This window comes from Mus pahari, chromosome 6, assembly GCF_900095145.1.
Source record: "Mus pahari chromosome 6, PAHARI_EIJ_v1.1, whole genome shotgun sequence".
Lineage (NCBI taxonomy): Eukaryota > Metazoa > Chordata > Mammalia > Rodentia > Muridae > Mus > Mus pahari.
Window position 1 is genome coordinate 86,431,304 of NC_034595.1, and position 18,630 is coordinate 86,449,933.

The 18,630-nt window shown below is 50.8% G+C and overlaps 1 protein-coding gene across 4 annotated transcripts in view; it reads right to left on the minus strand.

Annotated features, from left to right (window-relative positions):
- The window catches only part of Nipal3 (NIPA like domain containing 3), a 36,535-nt gene that overhangs the window by 9,949 nt on the left and 7,956 nt on the right, over nt 1–18,630 (minus strand). For all 4 annotated transcript variants that reach the window (XM_029540136.1, XM_029540137.1, XM_021200458.2 and 1 more), the window contains exons 3-10: nt 16,624–16,692; nt 13,634–13,805; nt 11,415–11,474; nt 8,476–8,621; nt 6,358–6,454; nt 2,892–3,027; nt 2,152–2,240; nt 1,025–1,088 (exon numbers count right to left, since the gene is read on the minus strand). In XM_029540136.1, coding sequence (XP_029395996.1) covers nt 1,025–1,088; nt 2,152–2,240; nt 2,892–3,027; nt 6,358–6,454; nt 8,476–8,621; nt 11,415–11,474; nt 13,634–13,805; nt 16,624–16,692 — 833 coding nt within the window. The remainder of the gene's footprint in view (nt 1–1,024; nt 1,089–2,151; nt 2,241–2,891; nt 3,028–6,357; nt 6,455–8,475; nt 8,622–11,414; nt 11,475–13,633; nt 13,806–16,623; nt 16,693–18,630) is intronic.

Sequence of the window (18,630 nt, forward strand, 5' to 3'; positions counted from 1 at the left end):
GTGTGTGTGTGTGTGTGTGAGAGAGAGAGAGAATGAGAATGTGTGTGTGTGAGAGAGAGAGAGAGAGAATGTGTGTGTGTGTGAGAGAGAGAGAGAGAGAGAGAGAGAGAGAGAGAGAGAGAGAGAGAGAGAGAATGTATGTGTCAGTCTCTCACTGTTGCTCTCTCTGGCCTGGAATTTGTCTTGTAGTTCAGGCTGGAACACACAGATTTTTCTGCCCCACCTGCCACCCCCAGGGCTGGGGTCAAAGGTCTGCGCCACCCCAAGTGGTTTTCCTTTCTTTCAGTTTGTGTAAACAAGCCATTTCCCAAAAATCAAGGTGAGATTTACATACAGGAATGTGTGTATCTTCCCCTTTCAGGTCAAGATCAAAAGATTTCTATCTCCCTAAGGCGGGGGTTCTCAAGCTTCCCAACGCTATGGACCCTTTAGTACGGTTCCTCTTGGTGTGGCGGCCTCCAACCATAAAGCTACTGTAGTTTTGCTTCTGTTGAGAAGCACAATGTAAATACCTGACATGTAGGATAGCTGATATGTGACTCCTGCGTCAGGGTCCTTTGAGCCCCAAAGGGGTTGTGACCTACAGGTAGAGAATCACTGATCTAGGATGTTCTACACAGCTGAGGGTGACCTTGAATTTCTGATCCTCCTGCCTCTACTTTCTGAGTGCTGGGGTTACAAGCGTGTGCCACGAGGCCTGGTTTTCTGCAGTGCTGGGGATGCCAGGCAATACCTCTACCAAATGAACCCCAGCCCCATCTTCCTTCTTCTCTTCACGCTCCGCCATCCCCGACCGTCTCCACCACCTGGCTTCTCTCCCCACGAGCTAGATTTACCTGATTTTAGAAAGGACCAGGAGAGAGAAGGAGGCAAGGCTTTGGGGGAAGCAAGCTGCACACTCTGGGGGTCAGCTCCCTCCAGCTTGATGCTCTCCCAATTCCAGGCCCACAACTGAGGCAAAGGGCTGGGGGCAAGGCCAGGAGGGAGGCTTCCTCTAGTCCTGGTTAGATGGGGTGAGACTCACCCCAGTGCAAACATGCAGATGTGCAGAGCTTCCTCCCCGAGGAAGTCCAGGTAGAAGATCGCACCTGCACAGCAGCAAGGGAGAGAAAAGGCAGTAACCGTTTCCAGATCGGCCCCGTGCCCACCTGGCTAGGCTCTGGCTATATGCTTTTCCCTACAGGGCACCGAAGTGACCAGAAACATTGGGATTAAAACATTTAGAGGCAGATGGTCTTCTCTGCCAGCCCCCGCAGGTTCTTCTATCTCCATATTAAAACCAACCCACAAACGGTCTTTTTGGTATAATATTACAACTGTCCCAGCTGTACAGTGGTGGCGCACACCTTTAATCCCAGCATTTGGGAGGCAGAGGCAAGTGGATCTTAAGTTTAAGACTAGCCTGGTCTACGGAGTGAGTTCCAGGACAGCCAAGGCTACACAGAGAAGCCCTGTCTCAAAAAACCACGCGTGCGCACGCGCGCGCGCGCACACACACACACACACACAAACTGTTCCAAATAGCAAAGTTCTCATACATGCTTCCAATAGCATCTCCTATCATTAACCACAGTTCACAATAATTTTCCTGCCTTAGCTTCCCAAGAGCTTCCCAAGTGCTAGGATCACAGGCTCAAGCCACCATCCCTGCTTGGGTGGTTTCTTCTTTCATCTTCTTCCCCGTCCCACTTTTTTGACAGAGTCTCACGTAGCCTAGGCTGGCCTCACCCTCCTTATTAGCTGACCTTGAACTCCCTCTCCTGCTTCGGCCTCCCAAGTGCTGGCTGTCAGGCGTGCCCAGGCTGACCTGGTTAACGCAGCGTGGAGGATGACTCCCAGAGACTGTGTGCACAACGGAACCCAGCCCCAGCCAAAACTGTTGAAGGAGCCCTAGCCTCGGGCCCAGAAGCAGGAGGACCCGGGGCTGTTTGGATTGTACATGTTGCAATTCTAGAAGGGAGGTGCTATTAGAGTGTAAAACCAAGCCTCAGAGAATTCCCTGAGCCCCACAGTTGGCATATGTCTACTGGATGGCAAGCCTCCATGTCTACATTCCACACCCTCCACGGAAGCCCAGGGTGGAATCAGCTGAGCGGTAGCCCCTCCGACCCCTAGGCAGGAGACAGACCCCCAATACAGGACTGCTCTTACCTGCTGTGATGGCCGCCGTGGTGGACAGGATGTAGCCAACGCTGGCAATCAAGGAGGAGTCATAGATCTGGGAGGCTTCACTCAGAAACCTGCAACACACAGGCACTTGGGTCAGTGGGCCGGGGGGAAGAAGAGAGAAACTTGGGGGTGTAAGGTAAGGCACGGGGGTTTCTAGGTCTGTAAGAATGGCCTCTCCCTATTACAGGGTACGGTGTATCCCAAGATCTGGGATCTATACCTGGCCCACAGACAGGCCTGTCTGTAGTGTGCCTCTGGCTGTGTGCCTCTGGCCATTGCCACACCCTTCTCCTCATCCCTGATCCCCACCTCATAGAACAGAGCTGCCCCTGGGTCCACACATCCCAGGGCTCTCTCCCAACACCGGTCACATCCAGCCCAACATTGTTATTTTTTAAATATTAGAAACATTATTTTAGTGGTTACTGCAATAAACTGGACAAAGGGGAAGTCAGCACTGTTCCTAATCTCTGCGTCTGTGACAGCACCACCTTCATGTGGGAACCAATCCTGTCCTCTCTCTGTTGACATTCCAGTTGGTGCTACACAGCTGCCCACGCGAACACTAACCACTGAGCTAACCACCTGTGTGGGGGCTAAATCCCTGAGAGTCAGGAGAAGGACAGTAGCTCTGAGTGCTGGGGGGATGGGGGATGTTTTGGCTCCCCTATAACTTTAGAACGGAATGGAATTAGGCCCAGAGCGGAGGGAACGCAACGCACGTGGCCTGATAGATGGCGGTGGCCACCATGCACACAAACATCACGTAGAAGATGGGGTAGTCCAGCTGCAGGTTGCCTTGGATGGACAGCACCAGCATCCCTGAGACAGCCTTGACCGTCACCACCGTCATGGAACCTGTGAAGAGAGAACAAGCGAGGGTGTGGGAGGCCAGGAAGATGTAAGGAGTCAGGTCCTGAATGGACTTGGGGACAGAGGTGGAGTGGAACGAAGACACCACTGAATAGGTCTCCCTTGCCTGTGGCTCCCAGGTCTGGGAGGACAAGTCACAGGAAGGGCAGGGAGGTGCCCGCAGCTATTTCCAAATGTTACCTGACTGTACCTTAATGGGCCTCGAGTTCAGGTCTCTGTCCCCAGACTCCACAGCAGGGAGTGGGGACACACAAATTTCCCTAGCCTCAACTTGATGATACTCTCAGGAAAACAAGTAAGGGAAGAACTCAGGAACTGGGGCTTCATAACCCTCAGTCACACCTACTTTTTTGTTTGTTTGTTGAGACAGGGTTTCTCTGTGTAGCCCTGACTGTCCAGGAACTCACTCTGTAGACCAAGCTGGCCTTGGACACAAAGATCTGCTTGCCTCCCAAGTGCTGAGATTAAAGGTGTGCATTGCTCTCCACACACACCCACCCCCCACTTTATTTATATATATATATATATATATATATATATATATATATATATATATTATTTTTTATTTTTTATTTTTTATTTTTTATTTTTTATTTTTTTGGTTAGGTGATGGAGAGCTGGCTCAGCAGTGAAGAGCACTTGCTGCTCTTCTTAGAGGACCTGAGTTCAATACCCAGCAACCACATGGCAGCTCACAACCGTCTGTAAGTCCAGATCTGGGGGATATGATGTTCACTTCTGGCCTTCATAGCAATCATACACACATGGGGGTGGGTTTTTTTCCCTTTTTCTTTTTTTTCAGTTGCTTCTCCTCTCTCTCTCTCTCTCTCTCTCTCTCTCGGTCTCTCTCTCTCTCTCTCTCTCTCTCTCTCTCTCTCTCTCTCTCTCTCTCTCTCTCCTCCCTCTCTCTTTTGGAGACAGAGTTTCTTACTGAGCCTGGAGCTTATTGCTTTGACTAGACTGGCTGGCTAGTGAGTACCAGCGATGCTCCTGCCTCTGCCTCCCTAGAGCCAGGACTACAGGGGCATGCCCTGTGCCTGGCTTTTTATGTGGGTGCTGGGGAATCCAAACTCAGGTCTCCAAGCACTGTGTTCTCTGAACTGACTCCCCATCCCCCTCTGTACATTTCTTCTCTCCCAGAAGTCTCTAGTGTTATGTAGCCTTATGCATATGCAAATCCACATCCAACATAGCTTTACTTGCTTCAAAATTATAGCTATATAAGAACGCACTTGTATGATTGCTATAATTGTGTGCATGCATGCTATGTGATATAAAACATGCACAAGAAATGTAACTGGATGTGAAGGTGGAAGGAAGACGGGGTTTTCTCCTATATATCCCATGGCTATCGTGAGTACCATACTATGGAGACCCATTGCTGACTTCAAAGTGGCTTCAGCTTGCAAAGTGTCACATCTGCCAAACTGGTGTTAGGAGAAGCAACGGGTGTGTGTGTGTGTGTGTGTGGTGTGTGTAGTGTGTGTAGTGTGTGTGTGTGTATGTGATGTATGTGTGTGCATGTGTGTGTGGTATGTGTGGTATGTGTGTGTGTGTGTGCTGAACTGCTCTGTCTCCTCTTTCTGCCAGCTGCCTCACTGGCTTTCTTGTGCCAACCATACAGCATACAGTGCCTTCCGGGACCCTCAGCCACTGCAGGCACTCATAACCACGCTGTCCATGTCACCCAACAGCACATGGGGCATGAGGGATGACTCCGGTCCTAACCACCAAAACCGAAGTCAAAAGGGACAGGAATGGCTTAGGCTGCACCGTGGGCACACCTAAGAATGTTTTGTTGAAACAAGCCAGTTACAAAAAGGGCTCATAGGCCAGGGGTGCACCTGTCACCCCAGCCTCAGGAGGCCAAGGCAGGAGAATTGAGAGTTCAAGGCCAGCTGTCAAAAAAAAAAAAAAAAAAAGGCCGGCAGCTGGGGAGTGGCCTGGTGGTTAAGAGAACTTGTTGCTGTTGCCAGGGATCAGGGTTCAATTCCTAGCACCCACATGGAATCTCATCACCTCCTTGGGCACCAGGCACACAGATGTACACGCAGGCAAAACACATATACATAAAATAATAAAAAATAAATCTAAAAAAAAAAGACCAGCTGAAGATGCATCTCAGTTGGCAGGGGGCTTGTCTAACATGCACACAGCCCCTGGGCTCAGTCCCCAGCACTGCCTAACTGGGGTGGGCTGTGGTCCCAGCACTCAGGAGGTGCCTGCAGGAGGATCAGAAGTTCAAGGTGCTAACAGAGGGACTTCACGGTCAGCCTAGGCCACTAGAGATCCCATCTCCACACAAAGAATCACATTAGGATGTAACTGCATTTGTAGAATTTATAAGATTCACAAAGGCACATTTATGCACAGAAGAAAGGCTAGTGGTTGCCTGGGGCTAGGAAGAGGGGGTGGGAGTCACCAGCACTGAGTCCAGGTTTATTTTGGGGGTGAAAATGTTCTAGGATTAGAGTGTGAAAGCCTGTGGCTATAGTGAAGTCCAGACAGAGGCTTACCCTGAGTAGAGGAACTATGACATCTACTTCGATAAAGCTGTTTTAAAAAGTAGACCAGCCGGGCGTGGTGGCTCACGCCTTTAATCCCAGCACTTGGGAGGCAGAGGCAGGCAGATTTCCGAGTTTGAGGCCAGCCTGGTCTACAGAGTGAGTTCCAGGACAGCCAGGGCTACAGAGAGAAACCCTGTCTCGAAAAACCAAAACCAAAACCAAAACCAAACAAACAAAAAATGCCAGCCAGTGACAGATATTCTCGTGGTTTGGGGGCCCTTTCCCCAAGGTGGGACTGGGGGAAGAGCACATGTGGGCACCTCTGCCTGTGTCAGCTCACCTTCCTCCCAACCTTTGTGTACTTTCAATGTCCCGTGTGTAGTGTTATATGAAGGAGAGCCACTAGATGGCGAGGGGGCTAACAGGAAGTGGCGGCCTCCTGCTCTGTCAGGCACCGGGTGACACGTAGCATCCATGCCTCAGTCTGGGGGCCGTCTTCCTGCTCACCACCCATCCCATTAAAATAAAGAAAATCTGTCTGCTCTGGCTCCATTCCTCTGTGAGTGCTGCTGGACAGCTCAGGGGTTGCTCTGAGGTGACCTCTGACCTCACCTATCCCACCCTGGGTCCTTCCTCCTCCTGTTGGGTCACTGCCCACATTCACGTGGCTCTTGACTCTGTGTCTGCTCACTTTTATCTTGATGCAGTCAGCCTTCTCTGAGACCCTCACTTTGGACTTCAGTTCTGGACACTCGTCTGCAGCCAGAGCCTACAGCCCCAGGAGCCCCAGGAGCCAGACACTGCTTACCAAGCAGGGCCACCAGGAGGAGAATCACAATGATGTTGTTGGCGTTCCTCTCCTTGTAGAAGTAGAGCAGCAGGCAGAACAGGACGATCGCCACCAGCTGTAGGGACATCAGTGATCACCAAGCTTTAAGTTGGGAAGTCAGTGTGTGTCCCCTGGCCCAACCAAGCCCCGAGCATGTGTGTGGCTGAGTAGGGAAAGAAGAAGGCATCTGTTGGGCCCAGAGGCTGTAGTAGGAGGGTTGAGAGTTCAAGACCGGCCAGGACTGCATGGTGAGTTCAAGGCCGGTCTGGGTAACTTAGATCTCAGAATAAAAAAGTAAAAAGTGGTTTGGGGCAGACAAATGGCAGAACACTTTTTAGGACAGGCCCTGGGCTCTATATCTAGCACACACACAAAAAAAAATCAAAATCAAACCAAACCAACAAAAAAAGCAAAATGCCACCCCAGAATGAGACACTCACTCCAGGAGCCACTTGGTCAAGTACCAGGTGTACATTCTGTGTCCCCCAAGCCTCAGCTGGGCACAGCTCCCAGAGTAGACAGAGGAAGGCAACAGCTGGGGGAGGGGGGCACACCTGTAACCCTGGGACTTGGGAGGATTTTGAGTTGCAGGCTAGCCTGGGCTATGTGGTGAGACTCAGTGAGACTGGGAGATTCAGGCTGTCATTGCATCTGTCTCTAAATTGCTAATGTGACCGTGGGGAAGTCTAAACGTCCCCAAACCTCTGCGGCATCCTCTGCACAGCAGAGGTAACTCCATTTACAGAGCACCAGTCAGTGCTACGCTGGGTGAACTCTCCCCACAGACCAGACACTCGGCATGGCTACCACGCACAGCTCCTTACACCAACATAGTATTGTGAGGTGGGGAGCATTACAACCCACCTAGCCAATGACTTGAACCCGGGCAACCTATCTAAGGGTCCGTATTCTTTCCCAATGACCATGCTGTATGGGGCTGGAAGCCTAAATCCCCGCATGGCAAAGCTGCCTCAGCAACAGGAATTCCTTAGTAGCCGATTCAAAGCTTGCAATTTGAGAAAGCCTACCTGCCTATTGTCAGCCACATGCCCTTTCTAAACTCCTTTAAAGCCTAGATCCCTGGCTGTATGTCTTCGAAGGGAGTCAGACCCAGCACCCAGCAATGCTAAGGCAGGAAACTAACAATGGCTCAGCTCCCTTGCCAGCCCCAAGCCCATACTAAAGTCCACTTACTCCCAAAAGTAACGGGAGAACACCGGCAAACGAGTATTCCAAGGTGAGAGATTTTAACTGGAGGCCATTAACTCCAGGTCTTCCATGTCTGCAGGGTCCTGCTCTCAGTCCCAGTGGGTGTGTCTTACCTACCTGTCACAGGCCTTTGTCAGTCTGTAAGCTAGCCTCCTGTTAGGGAGGAGTCATACAGGATTCCACATGTTTATTGATGGATTCCCAATCAGGTATACTCAGACTGACACAGCGACATTCCCAAGGCTGTATGTGCGTGTGTGTGCGTGTGCGTGCGTGCGTGCGCACGTGTGTGTACATGTGTGTGTGTGTAACTCCTCAGTTCTCACCTGTTGCCTGAAATGACTCTTTGTGCCTCACCAGTGAGGCAGGTGGAGCAAAACCTTAAGGCCAGCCTGGGATACACAGCGAATTTAAGCATTGCCCAGGCAACTTAGGAAGTTCCTGGTTTAAAATTTAAGAAGTAACAGAGTAGGCCAGGGGTGTAGCTCATCAGAAAAACCTGCCTAGTGTATGTGAATCCCTAGGATTCATGTCTAGTACCACCAAAAAAATAAAGATAAAATTAGGTGCAAGTTGGCAAAATTTGGAATATAGGATGACAAAGCAGAACTTAAATGTACGTCATAATTTCATCTCCCAGAGACAACTACCGAGAACTTCTGTTTTGCTCCCTGCTCTTCACAGACACAGGTTGTGCACACGCTTTCACAGCCTTCTGAAGACCCAGGGCTGGCAGATGTGGCATCAGCATGCCATGTGAACCAAGCATGTCCCTGTAAGCTCAGTGGTCACACCGTGCCTCAGTGATCCCAACCGCTGGGCCCCTCCCGGGGTCCGGTGCCTGGGGCTTGACTCCTGTCCAAGCAGAGGGATGTCACCGTCGCTTACCATGTACAGGAGAAACGGCCAGCTCACAAGGTGCCTGGCGATGTTCTCGCCTGTCATCTTCTCATGACTGTTGGGTGCAAATGTCACGAGCAGGTAGGTGCCCACGATGGCCAAGCCGCAGCCCACAAAGGACAAGACGTAGCGTCCTGTGGGGAAGCAGGGAGGATGGTCAGAGCCTCGGGCATGGCTCAGGTGCATAGGAGAGGTTGTCTTAGCAAGTCAGGGCAGCTTTTGCCTGTGGGCTGGCTACTTTTAGGTCAACTTGACACAAGTTGGAGTCATCTGAAGTGAGGGAACCTCAATTGAGAAAATGCCTCTGTAGGATCCAGCTGTTGGCAGACTTGTAGGCATTTTCTTAATTGCAGATTGATGGGGAAGGCCCAGCCCTCTGTGGGTGGGGCCTTGTGTGGGCTTGTGGTTCTATAAGAAAGCAGGGCAGCACTAAGGAGTCCTGGTGCCTTCAGAGATGAGAGGGAATTAGATCCCCCGGAACTGGAGCTATAGACAGTTGTGATCCACCGTATGGGTGCCGGCGATCGAATCCAGGTCCTCTGCAAGAACACCAAGTGCTCTTAGCCACTGAGCGTTTTGTCCAGGTCCCCTTAACATATGTGTGTTTAACATATTTTCTTACTTGATTTGATTAATTTTACAAAAACTTTATTTTGGGTGGGTGTTTTGCCTACACAGAGTTACAGATGGTTGTGAACTGTCATGTGGGTGCTAAGAACCAACCCCAGGACCTCTGCAAGAGCAGCCAGTGCTCTTAACCACTGAGCCATCTCTCCAGCCCATTGTTTTAAGATTTATCTTATTTATGTGTATGCGTGTGTATTTCTACACCGCCTGTGTGAGATCTCAGGTCTGTGATATCATGCCTGGAGCGTTTTTTATGTTATTGGGGGAGGTGCATATCGAGGCCTCTTCACACATGCGCATCATGAACGTTGTGCACATTCATTCCCTTAAACGCCATTCTAAAAATCTTAACAAAACCAGCTATGGTAGCACACACCTTTAATCCCAGCACTTGGGAGGCAGAGGAAGGAGGATTTCTGAGTTCGAGGCCAGCCTGGTCCACAGAGTGAGTTCCAGGACAGCCAAGGCTACACAGGGAAAAAAACAAAAAAACAAAAAAAAAAACCTGTCTTAGAAAATCAATTAACCAACCAACCAAACCCAAACCCAAACCAAAACCTTAACAAAACTCTGATGAAGGCTGCATGTGCATGCACACAGGAAGTGCTAGAGGGATTCTAGAAGTGAGCAAGGGTGCCACACCCATGTCCCCAGCTCCCAAGTCAGGAGAGAAGACATCAGGAGTGCCCCAGTTCCCACAGCCTGCCACAGGGTAGCATGGCCCCGCCTTGAGTGACACTGAAGGTGTCGACTGCTTTGGCTTTTTGTAGACATGGACCTGTGGGGTCTCTTTGGGTCTCTCAGCAGGTGTCTGTGAGGCCCGTCTGTGTCCTGTGTCAACTGGGTTCATTCACTCTTGCCTGCCTAGCAGTGGACCATGTGACAGCAGTGGACCATGTGACAGCAGTGGACCATGTGACAGCAGTGGACCATGTGACAGCAGTGGACCATGTGACAGTGACTATTCTGCTGCAGCTGGGCCCTGTCTGAGGCCTTGGGTTGTGTAGACTATGCCCCAGCCATAAAGTTATTTCATGGCCACTTCATATTGTAATATTGCTATTGTTATGAATTGTGATGTAAACATCTGACATGCAGGCTAACTGATATGTGACCCCTGTGAAAAGGTCATTTGACCCCACAGGTTGAGAACCCCGGTGTAAGGGCTCTGTTTGTGTTCTTGGTTACTCTTAATGTCTTGTAGCCATCCTGGGGGCGGGTGGGGATTATGTTCACCTTTTGGTTTCTCAGTACTGGGAGTGGAACCCAGAACCTAGAGCCCTGGGCAAGCTCTCCCACTGAGCCACACCCCAAGCCCCTGCATGGTGGCTCTTATGTGCATTTTAGAGGAAAGTTCCAACCTCAAATCCCTCTGTGGGCAAACTAAGAAGGAAATAAAACCCCCAGAGCAAACAAAGGGTAACTTTTAAGAGGGACTTTGTCCCTTTCCAACCGCTACTTAACCTGCTCCTAAGGAACAGCTTCAGGGCTATTGTTAGTCTGCCCTGAGGCCTCCTGGAGACCATCAATGGGACCCAGGACAGAGTGGAGGCTAAGAGACCTATGCCTCTTCTCTGGTGGCCTAGCATACTTAGACCTGGCCAGCTGTGGGCTAGCACACACTGCACTCACGTTAGACTACGGTCTCCTGAGAGCAGTGCTCCACGGCCCTACTGACACGCCCTACTGACACACCCTATGACACAGTGTGACTGGTGTCCAGTGGAGGGAACCTCGATTAACAACACTAAAACCCCTTGATCCATGTTTCTCAGTTGATCAGGATTATCTATAAAAAAATTAAACATGGGGACTTCCATCTTTTTCCTCCCTTCTGTGCTTTTAAATGGTGTGAGGCAATGCATACCTTGATTCTGTAAACCTAGATGATACCTTGGGGCTTGGGGGCCAGGCCCAGATCTAGCTGAGCTGAGGGATATTTTGGGGGACTATGAGCAGGTTCCCTGGGCTCAGACTCAGTTTTATTCATGATGAGCTAAGGGTTTATAGCTCCTGGGTTTGACTCCTGTGGATTTAAAACTCCATCAGAGTCACTGGGTTTTTCTAAGTCTCCAGCAACCAAGTCCCAAGCTGTATTGACTGCAGGAATGAAGGAAGGATAATTTTCTACCGGGCTACAGACAATTCTGACGGGTAGCTGGGCTTGGGTTATTTAATGTAACCTCCCAGGAGGAGTATGGGACCCAGAGGAGAGCAGGTGTCAGAGCATCTCTCCGTGGTGGGGATGGGGATGGAGGGGGTGGCAGTGGGGGAGGGGAGGGGCTCCATCAGAGACTTACTCACAAAGTCCTTAGGTTTCCATTTTTCCTTGATGAATATGATTCCGATGATGGCGCTTGCTGGAAAAAGCCAGACACAGAGGCGTGAGGCTGTTGCCTGGCAGAGGGTGCCTCTTACCCACGCTCTCCCAGTGGCTCATTTCCACGCTGCCTCTCGCACATGGTCCGCATGCTCCCCAGAGACCTGTAGAGCTTGCTGGCCTTCAGCCTCAGCCACTCCATCTGGGAGAGGGGACCTTCCAGGGCCTTCCGTGGCATCTCCCATAAGCCAGGGCCTTGGGCCGAGAGGGCCCACTGTGCGAGAGGTAACTTACATGTGTGACTTTGGGCATGCTCACCCTGAGGGGTGGGCACTACTGTTAGTCTTCTTTGGTAAATGAGGATACTGAGGCAAAAGGGGTGAAGCTGGTATGAAAAGGCAAGATTTGAACTCAGGACCATGGGGGCCAGAGCCTTTCTTCTTCTTCTACTACTGTATCCTCCCTCTCCCATGATGCTCCACCCTCCTGATGGCTGCAGGGTCACAGCTTTAAACTCCTGAGATCACCGGGAAGGCCTGGCAGCCACTGTGAATGACTTCATCACTAGCCCCGCTCTGCCTCTGCTGGCTGGGTGACCCTGGGTAAGTCACCTGCCAAGTGGCAGTCTTCTACGAGAAGGTGTTCAGGATCTGGCTGTGTCATATTCTGCCACACATTCAGGAGGCCACTGGTGGCGGCCGCGGCTGAGCAGACATACTTACACCGTGCAGCTCAGCAAACTCTGAGAGAAGGGGCCTTCTCTCCAGTCTCAGTGACCACGCCCATCGCCACCTTCCTCTCTACTCTCTTCCCACCTCAGAACCAGTCCACAAACCCCACTGAAAACTATTCCTTCTCTGAGTTATAGGACAATAAAGATTCTACAGGCGCCGGGCGTGGTGGCACACGCCTTTAATCCCAGCACTTGGGAGGCAGAGGCAGGCGGATTTCTGAGTTTGAGGCCAGCCTGGTCTACAGAGTGAGTTCCAAGACAGCCAGGGCTACCCAGAGAAACCCTGTCTCGAAAAAAAACNAAAAAAAAAAAAAAAAAAGATTCTACATGCAAATCATTTGTCACACAGTAAATACTCATAATGAAACAATTCTTGTTATTGAACGGTGACAGAAAACTCACAGTGGATGAGCTGTTACTGTGTTAAATTTATTTCTCACTGGGTGGTCTCTGTAGCCCAAAGAACTCCTTAAAATCCAGTGGCTGACTGTCGCCCCCCTACCCCAATCTTGGTACAATTTACCCTACTTATTTATTGTGGCAATGAGGTTCAAAACCAGGGCCTGGTACTAACCAGGCCCTCGTCCCTGGCCTCTGAGTTTGAAGAATTTGGTTACTTATTTGAAAGCAAAGACTCTGATCACTTATGCCTCACTGTGAATGAAGGCCCCAAGCAGCCGGCAGAACCGGGACAAGGATGTAATTCTATTAGTGGGGCCAGGTGGGGCCCTGAATGCAGGAAGCAATCCAGAGGACCACAGAGGAAGGGGAGGAAGGCCAAAGGACTTGCCTTAACTACAGACATTCAAAGCACCTTAGAAAAAGACACTGGAAAAAGAGAACAATACTGGTTCAGCCTAGTAGCTAAGAGGCAAAACGTTTTCCCAGCATGCACAAGGGCCTGGGATTCATCCTCAACACTTAAAAGAAGATCCTGGGTGGAAAAACTCAGCTCTGCTTATGTAGGCTGTCAGGGTACCAGCCCTGCTCAACAAAGGGAGGCTCTTCTAATAGCAATTTGGAAATTCAATCGAGTTCTCCACTTTGCCAATTTCTTATAATTGGTAGTGACTGCCTGCAAAGCAGAGAATTCTGAGCTCCCAGCTAGGCTGACTGGAAGGAGAGCTGCAATTGATTAATGATGTCTTCCCTGAGCCCAGGAGGGGCAGTTACCACCATGTGTCATACACAGCCTACCCCCTCCCTTCAGTGAAGAGGACCTTTGAATTCAAGGAGAACTAAGACACCAAGATTCTCGATTTCCTGTGAGCAGGAGAGAGCCAGGCTGACCTTGAACTCACAGAGACCCACCTGTCTCTGCTGCCCAAGTGCTGGGATTAAAGGCAGTTACCGCAATGGCTGGCCCGGAGAATAATTTTTTAATGTGAGTGCTCTGAGCCTCGTTCACGATGGCACTTGGGCCACCCAGAGCATGAGTTCTGGGTGACGAGAAGGTTGGGGCTTACCTATCACGGAGACGGCACTGAGGGGCACGATGAGTGACAGTGGAGCAAAGGCATAGGAGGCGAACACGCCCAGTTCCCCCAGTAGCAGCAGGAGCAGCCCCAGCCACCATGTCTTTGTCTTGAAGTAGGCCCGGGGGTCCTTGGAGCCTGCTAGGCGGATGTGGCAGTATTTCTACAAGGCCAAGAAGGAATGCAATTTACCAGAGGTTTTGAGAAAAGGAAAGGCTCTGGTGAAGGAATCCAAGCTGACACTCCATCTTTAAAAACCATTTACGTGGGTCTGAGTGAGATTTGGGGGAGATGTGGGTAGGACCTTGACATGGAGATTTAGTCACATATATGTGGATATGTATGCATATATGTGTACAGGGTACATGTTCATAGGTTTTTGAGACAGAGTGACTCAGTGGTCTGGGCGTAACAAATAGGCTCAGCTGACTGGCCAGTGAGTTCCAGTCATCCACTTGTCTGTGCATTACAAATGCCAGCTATCACAACGGGCTGTTCTTAGATCAGTCCTAGGGACTAAATTTAGGTTCTCATGTATGTCTGCAAGGCAAGGACTTTAATCCAGTAATCAATCTCTCTCTCTCTCTCTCTCTCTCTCTCTCTCTCTCTATCTCTCTGTGTGTGTGTGTGTGTGTGTGTGTGTGTGTCTCTCTCTCTCTGTTTGTCTCTCTCCTGTCTCATGTAGCTCAAGGAGATCTTGAGATTCCAGTCCTCGGGGGCCATAGAGATGGCTCAGCGAACATGTTGCTTTTACAGAGAACCTGTGTTTCGTTCCCAGCAGCCATGTGGTGGCTTATAAACCACCTGCAACTCTAGTTCTGGGAGGTACAGTTCCTTCTCCTGACATCCACAGACACCAGGCATCCATGTGGTACACAGACATAAAGACCGACAAAAACGCACAAAATAAAATAAATCCCCCTAGTGAATGCTGGGATTCCAGGCATGAGCCACCATGCCTGGTTAGAAACAGGCATTCCTAAGGCACTCCACAGGTGAACCGCAGTCTAGGTCTAAGGTCCCTGCTTTGGCTGGGCCCTTAGGTTGACCTCCTCCTGGCTGCCACCCCCAGGAATCCCTGCCTGTGGATGCTCAGTGGGCCACACCTTCCTGCAGATGGTGGGTGGCGGCTCCTGCTGGCTGGGTTTGTGGATAACAGGGAGTCTGCCCTCTTAGAATAGATGAGAGGCTCCAGCACGACCTAATGTTCTTTTCTTCTGGAAATATGAACTTAGGACACAGAAACTGGGACTGTAACTAAAGGAGACAGAAAGAAGGTCTTGGGGACTCTAGGCTATAGGAGAACACAGGAAGGTTCAAGGAGACTGACTTTTCCACAGCATGCTGCTGAGAATAGGACAGCCCTCTGCCTGACCCAGAAGGAGGCAGCTCATGGCTTTTGGAAGCAGGGGACGCCTGGTGCATTATGGGATTTCTCGGGGTCAGCCGTGCCAGCTCTATGATTCGGCTTCCTGAGACCTGGGAAGTATATGGGGGAGATGATTCCAGAAGGCATGAGTGAGGAAGCGGGAGGGGAGGGAGGGAGGCAGGCAGGCAGGCAGGCAGGCAGGCTAATGAATGCGGGCTATGGTGATGAGACTTAGTTCTTAAGGCTCAGAGAACCTCATCTAACAGAGATCATTTACCCACTGACTCCTCTCGCCACCTACCACAGTGGCCACCAGCATGGGGACACTCCTGTCTCCTGGGTCACAGGTGGATCAATTCCCTGGGCCTCAGGGGAAGCTCTTCAAGCTGCCAGATTGCTCCACAGCACAGCTGTGGTCACTATCAGGCCGGGGGCCGTGGAGGCTCTACAATAACTGCTGCAGCCTCCTTGCCTGAGATTTGAAGCATGGATGGTACTGAGACTCAGAGCTGAAGGTGACGGCACCATGAAGGTCCCAGCAGCAGGAGGCTTAGGGAAGTGTGGCTCAAGACCAGGGCCTGTCATTAGGGTACCACACCACAGCTTATAGAGAGAATCTCTTATGTACTTTGTGGAAGCATCACCTGTCAATAAAGAGCCGATGGCCTATTAGCTGAGGCAGGAAATAGAAGGTGGGACATCCAGCAGAGAGAGGGAGAGGATGCTGGGAGTGAGTCAAGAGTGGGAGGATTCACCACGTGGACTCTGAGGAAGTTGGACGTGTGAAACTAGGAGAGGTAACCAGCCATGCGGCAGACGTAGAGTAAGCAGGTTATATAAGTTATGAGCTAGTTGGGGAATGAGGCAAAGCTTAAGGGTTAGGCATTTATTCATAAATAATTAAGTCCCACAGTTGTTATTCTGGGAACTGGATTGAGAGATGGGGCTGGGCAGGGGAGAGGGCATTGTTAGTCAGGTGTCTGCTGTGTGAGCATGTGACCTGAGTCTGGACCCCACCATCCACGTAAAAAGCCAGGCATGGCAGGAGGTGCCTGTCATCCCACACTAGGGGCACGGAAACAGGAAGTGTTTCTCGCTATCACTGAGCTCCAGGTTCGGTGAGAGACCCGGTCTCAGGAAAATTAGGTGGGGCAGGAGAGGCGATGCAGCGCCTCAGGGTTAGTGCCACTCTGCCAGAGGATCCAAGTTAGGGTCTCACCATCCACACCAGGTACTGCACAAAACTCCGGCTCCGGGGCAAATGGATGCTTCTGGATGTACCTGTGCTCATGTGCACACACCCATTCTCTGACACATATAGCTCAAAGTAAAACAAGTCTTACAGAGGAAAGAAGGTGGTGAGCCATTGAGAAAGGTGCCCACCATTGATCTCTGGCTTCCAGTGGGTGCACACGTGTGCACACGCACATGCATACACCTCACATGCGCACATATAAGGAACACTGGAACTTCTGACCTATGGGAGCCTGGTGGGCAGGGGGAGTAGATAGAGACTGTGGAGAGATTCAGGGTGCAGACAGCAGGCCTGCCTCACTGGCTGCTCCTCTGCCTGGGACAGCCCTGGCAGGCATCTGAGGCATCTGAGACTCACCTGCAGGTTAAGGGCAATGCTGACCACTAGGTGCCCAAAAATGGCCAAGAGTGCTCCGATCAAGTTTTCCTAGAAGGAAACAGAACAGACGTGAGTAGCACTTAAGCCACTTAAGGGGTCCTGGGACATATGTGATATCAACAGTTTGCCCCCCCACAAAACCGAACAAGGTCCACACTCCCCATCCTCGCCTCTACCTGAACCTGGAATGTTGCTACCTTGATGTCAGCCAGCTGCCTTACAGATTCGCAGGGCGCTGTCCTGAGCTGGCTACATTTAGAAAGAACCATCTTTGGTTGTTCCTGCCTTGGTCACCGGAGCAGACCTAAACCTACCCCCCTGGCCCCTCGGATCCGTTGATCTGCCGCCATCTTGTACAGAAAGGCGATACGTAGACACCTACATAGATGAGGGAAACTCAGGCTGGGACGTCTTACCATCCCCTGATGGTTCGGCAAGAGCCTCCAAACTAGCCAGCTTTCCTGGGGCCGCTTCGGTGATTTCATCCACAAAACCTTATTGACGTCACTCTAGCGGTAAGGTACTGGTTCCTTGGTATGGTATGGTATTATTGTTTTGTTTTTTTAAATTAAAAAATAATCAGCCAGCATATATTATGGAATAATTGGGAAACATAGGGAACAGAGATGACAATAAGAGCAGGTGTGGCGGCCACAGCGGTGACCCCAGCACTTAGGAGGCAGAGGCAGAAGTTGAGGAGTTCAAGGTCATCCCCTGAGCTTATCTCAGAAAACAAAACCCTGGGTCTGGAGAGATGGCTTCATGGTTAAGTGTGCATATTGTTCTCCCAGGGGACCTGAGTTCACTTTCCGGCATCCGTGGGAGGCAGCTCTCACAATCGCCTGTTGCCCTAGCTCCGGGAGACGTGAAGCTTCTGCTCAACCCCCAACAGCGCTTCTGCGCCCAGCCTACTGTGAACATATTTCTGTCTCAGGTACAGTGAACTCATCATTTTGAAAAGGTCAGCAGGTACCCTGCCAACCCAGCCTTACCCAGGTGACCATTTTAAATTTGTATCTCTGTTTATGCACATGAATGTTTTCTGTGAATGTGTATGTATGTGCACTATGTGCATGCCTAGTGCCTGCATAGGCAGGGGTGGTAGGGTGGGGGTCGGCAGGCACCAGGTCCCCAAGAACTAGAGTTATAGACAGTTCTCTGTGAGAACAGCACATGTTCTTAACTGCTGAGCCATCTTCCCAGTCCCCCATCTGACTATTTTGACCAAGCAAACGTGGCTGTTCCATGTGCTTCACCTTGTGACTGAACCGCTGTGACTTGTAGAGAGAGCACGTCATCCTTTGATGCCTCGTTGACTGAAACATCGGGGCTGCTGACAGGGCCCTGCTTTATGCCAAGTGGGAGTTAAGAGCTAAGAAGGGGAAAGAAAGCCTCCTGTCACACAGACGCCAACGCCGCATCAGGGAGGGCTGGTGAGAAGGTTCTGAGCTGGGAGAACCAGAGAACTCACAAGGATGAACCAGAACCAGCCCGAGCACTGGAACACCTCACAGTTAGGGGTTCCAGGCATCAAGGCTCATTTGCAGGGGGCTCACATGTGACAGAAGGGCCTCCCCACACAACCCGAGGAGAGCTGGGCCTGCTCGGATCTCAGCATGGGGGGAGTGAACCACTACCTCTCTTTAGGGACACAGTGAGTTCAAGACCAGCTTGGGCTACATAGCAAGACCTTATCCTAAAAGAAAAAATAAATCAAAGCCCATGGGGCTGGAGAGATGGCTCAGTGGTTCTTAGGGCTCTTATATAGAGGATTCTACTTCCAGGGATCCATCACCTCTCTGAGGACTCTTGAGCACACGTGGTGATATATCACACACACACACACACACACACACACACACACACGCATACATGTACACTCACACGTACATGCACACACACATACACACCAAAATAAAAAACAAAACAAGCCGGGCGGTGGTGGCGCAAACCTTTAATCCCAGCACTTGGGAGGCAGAGGCAGGC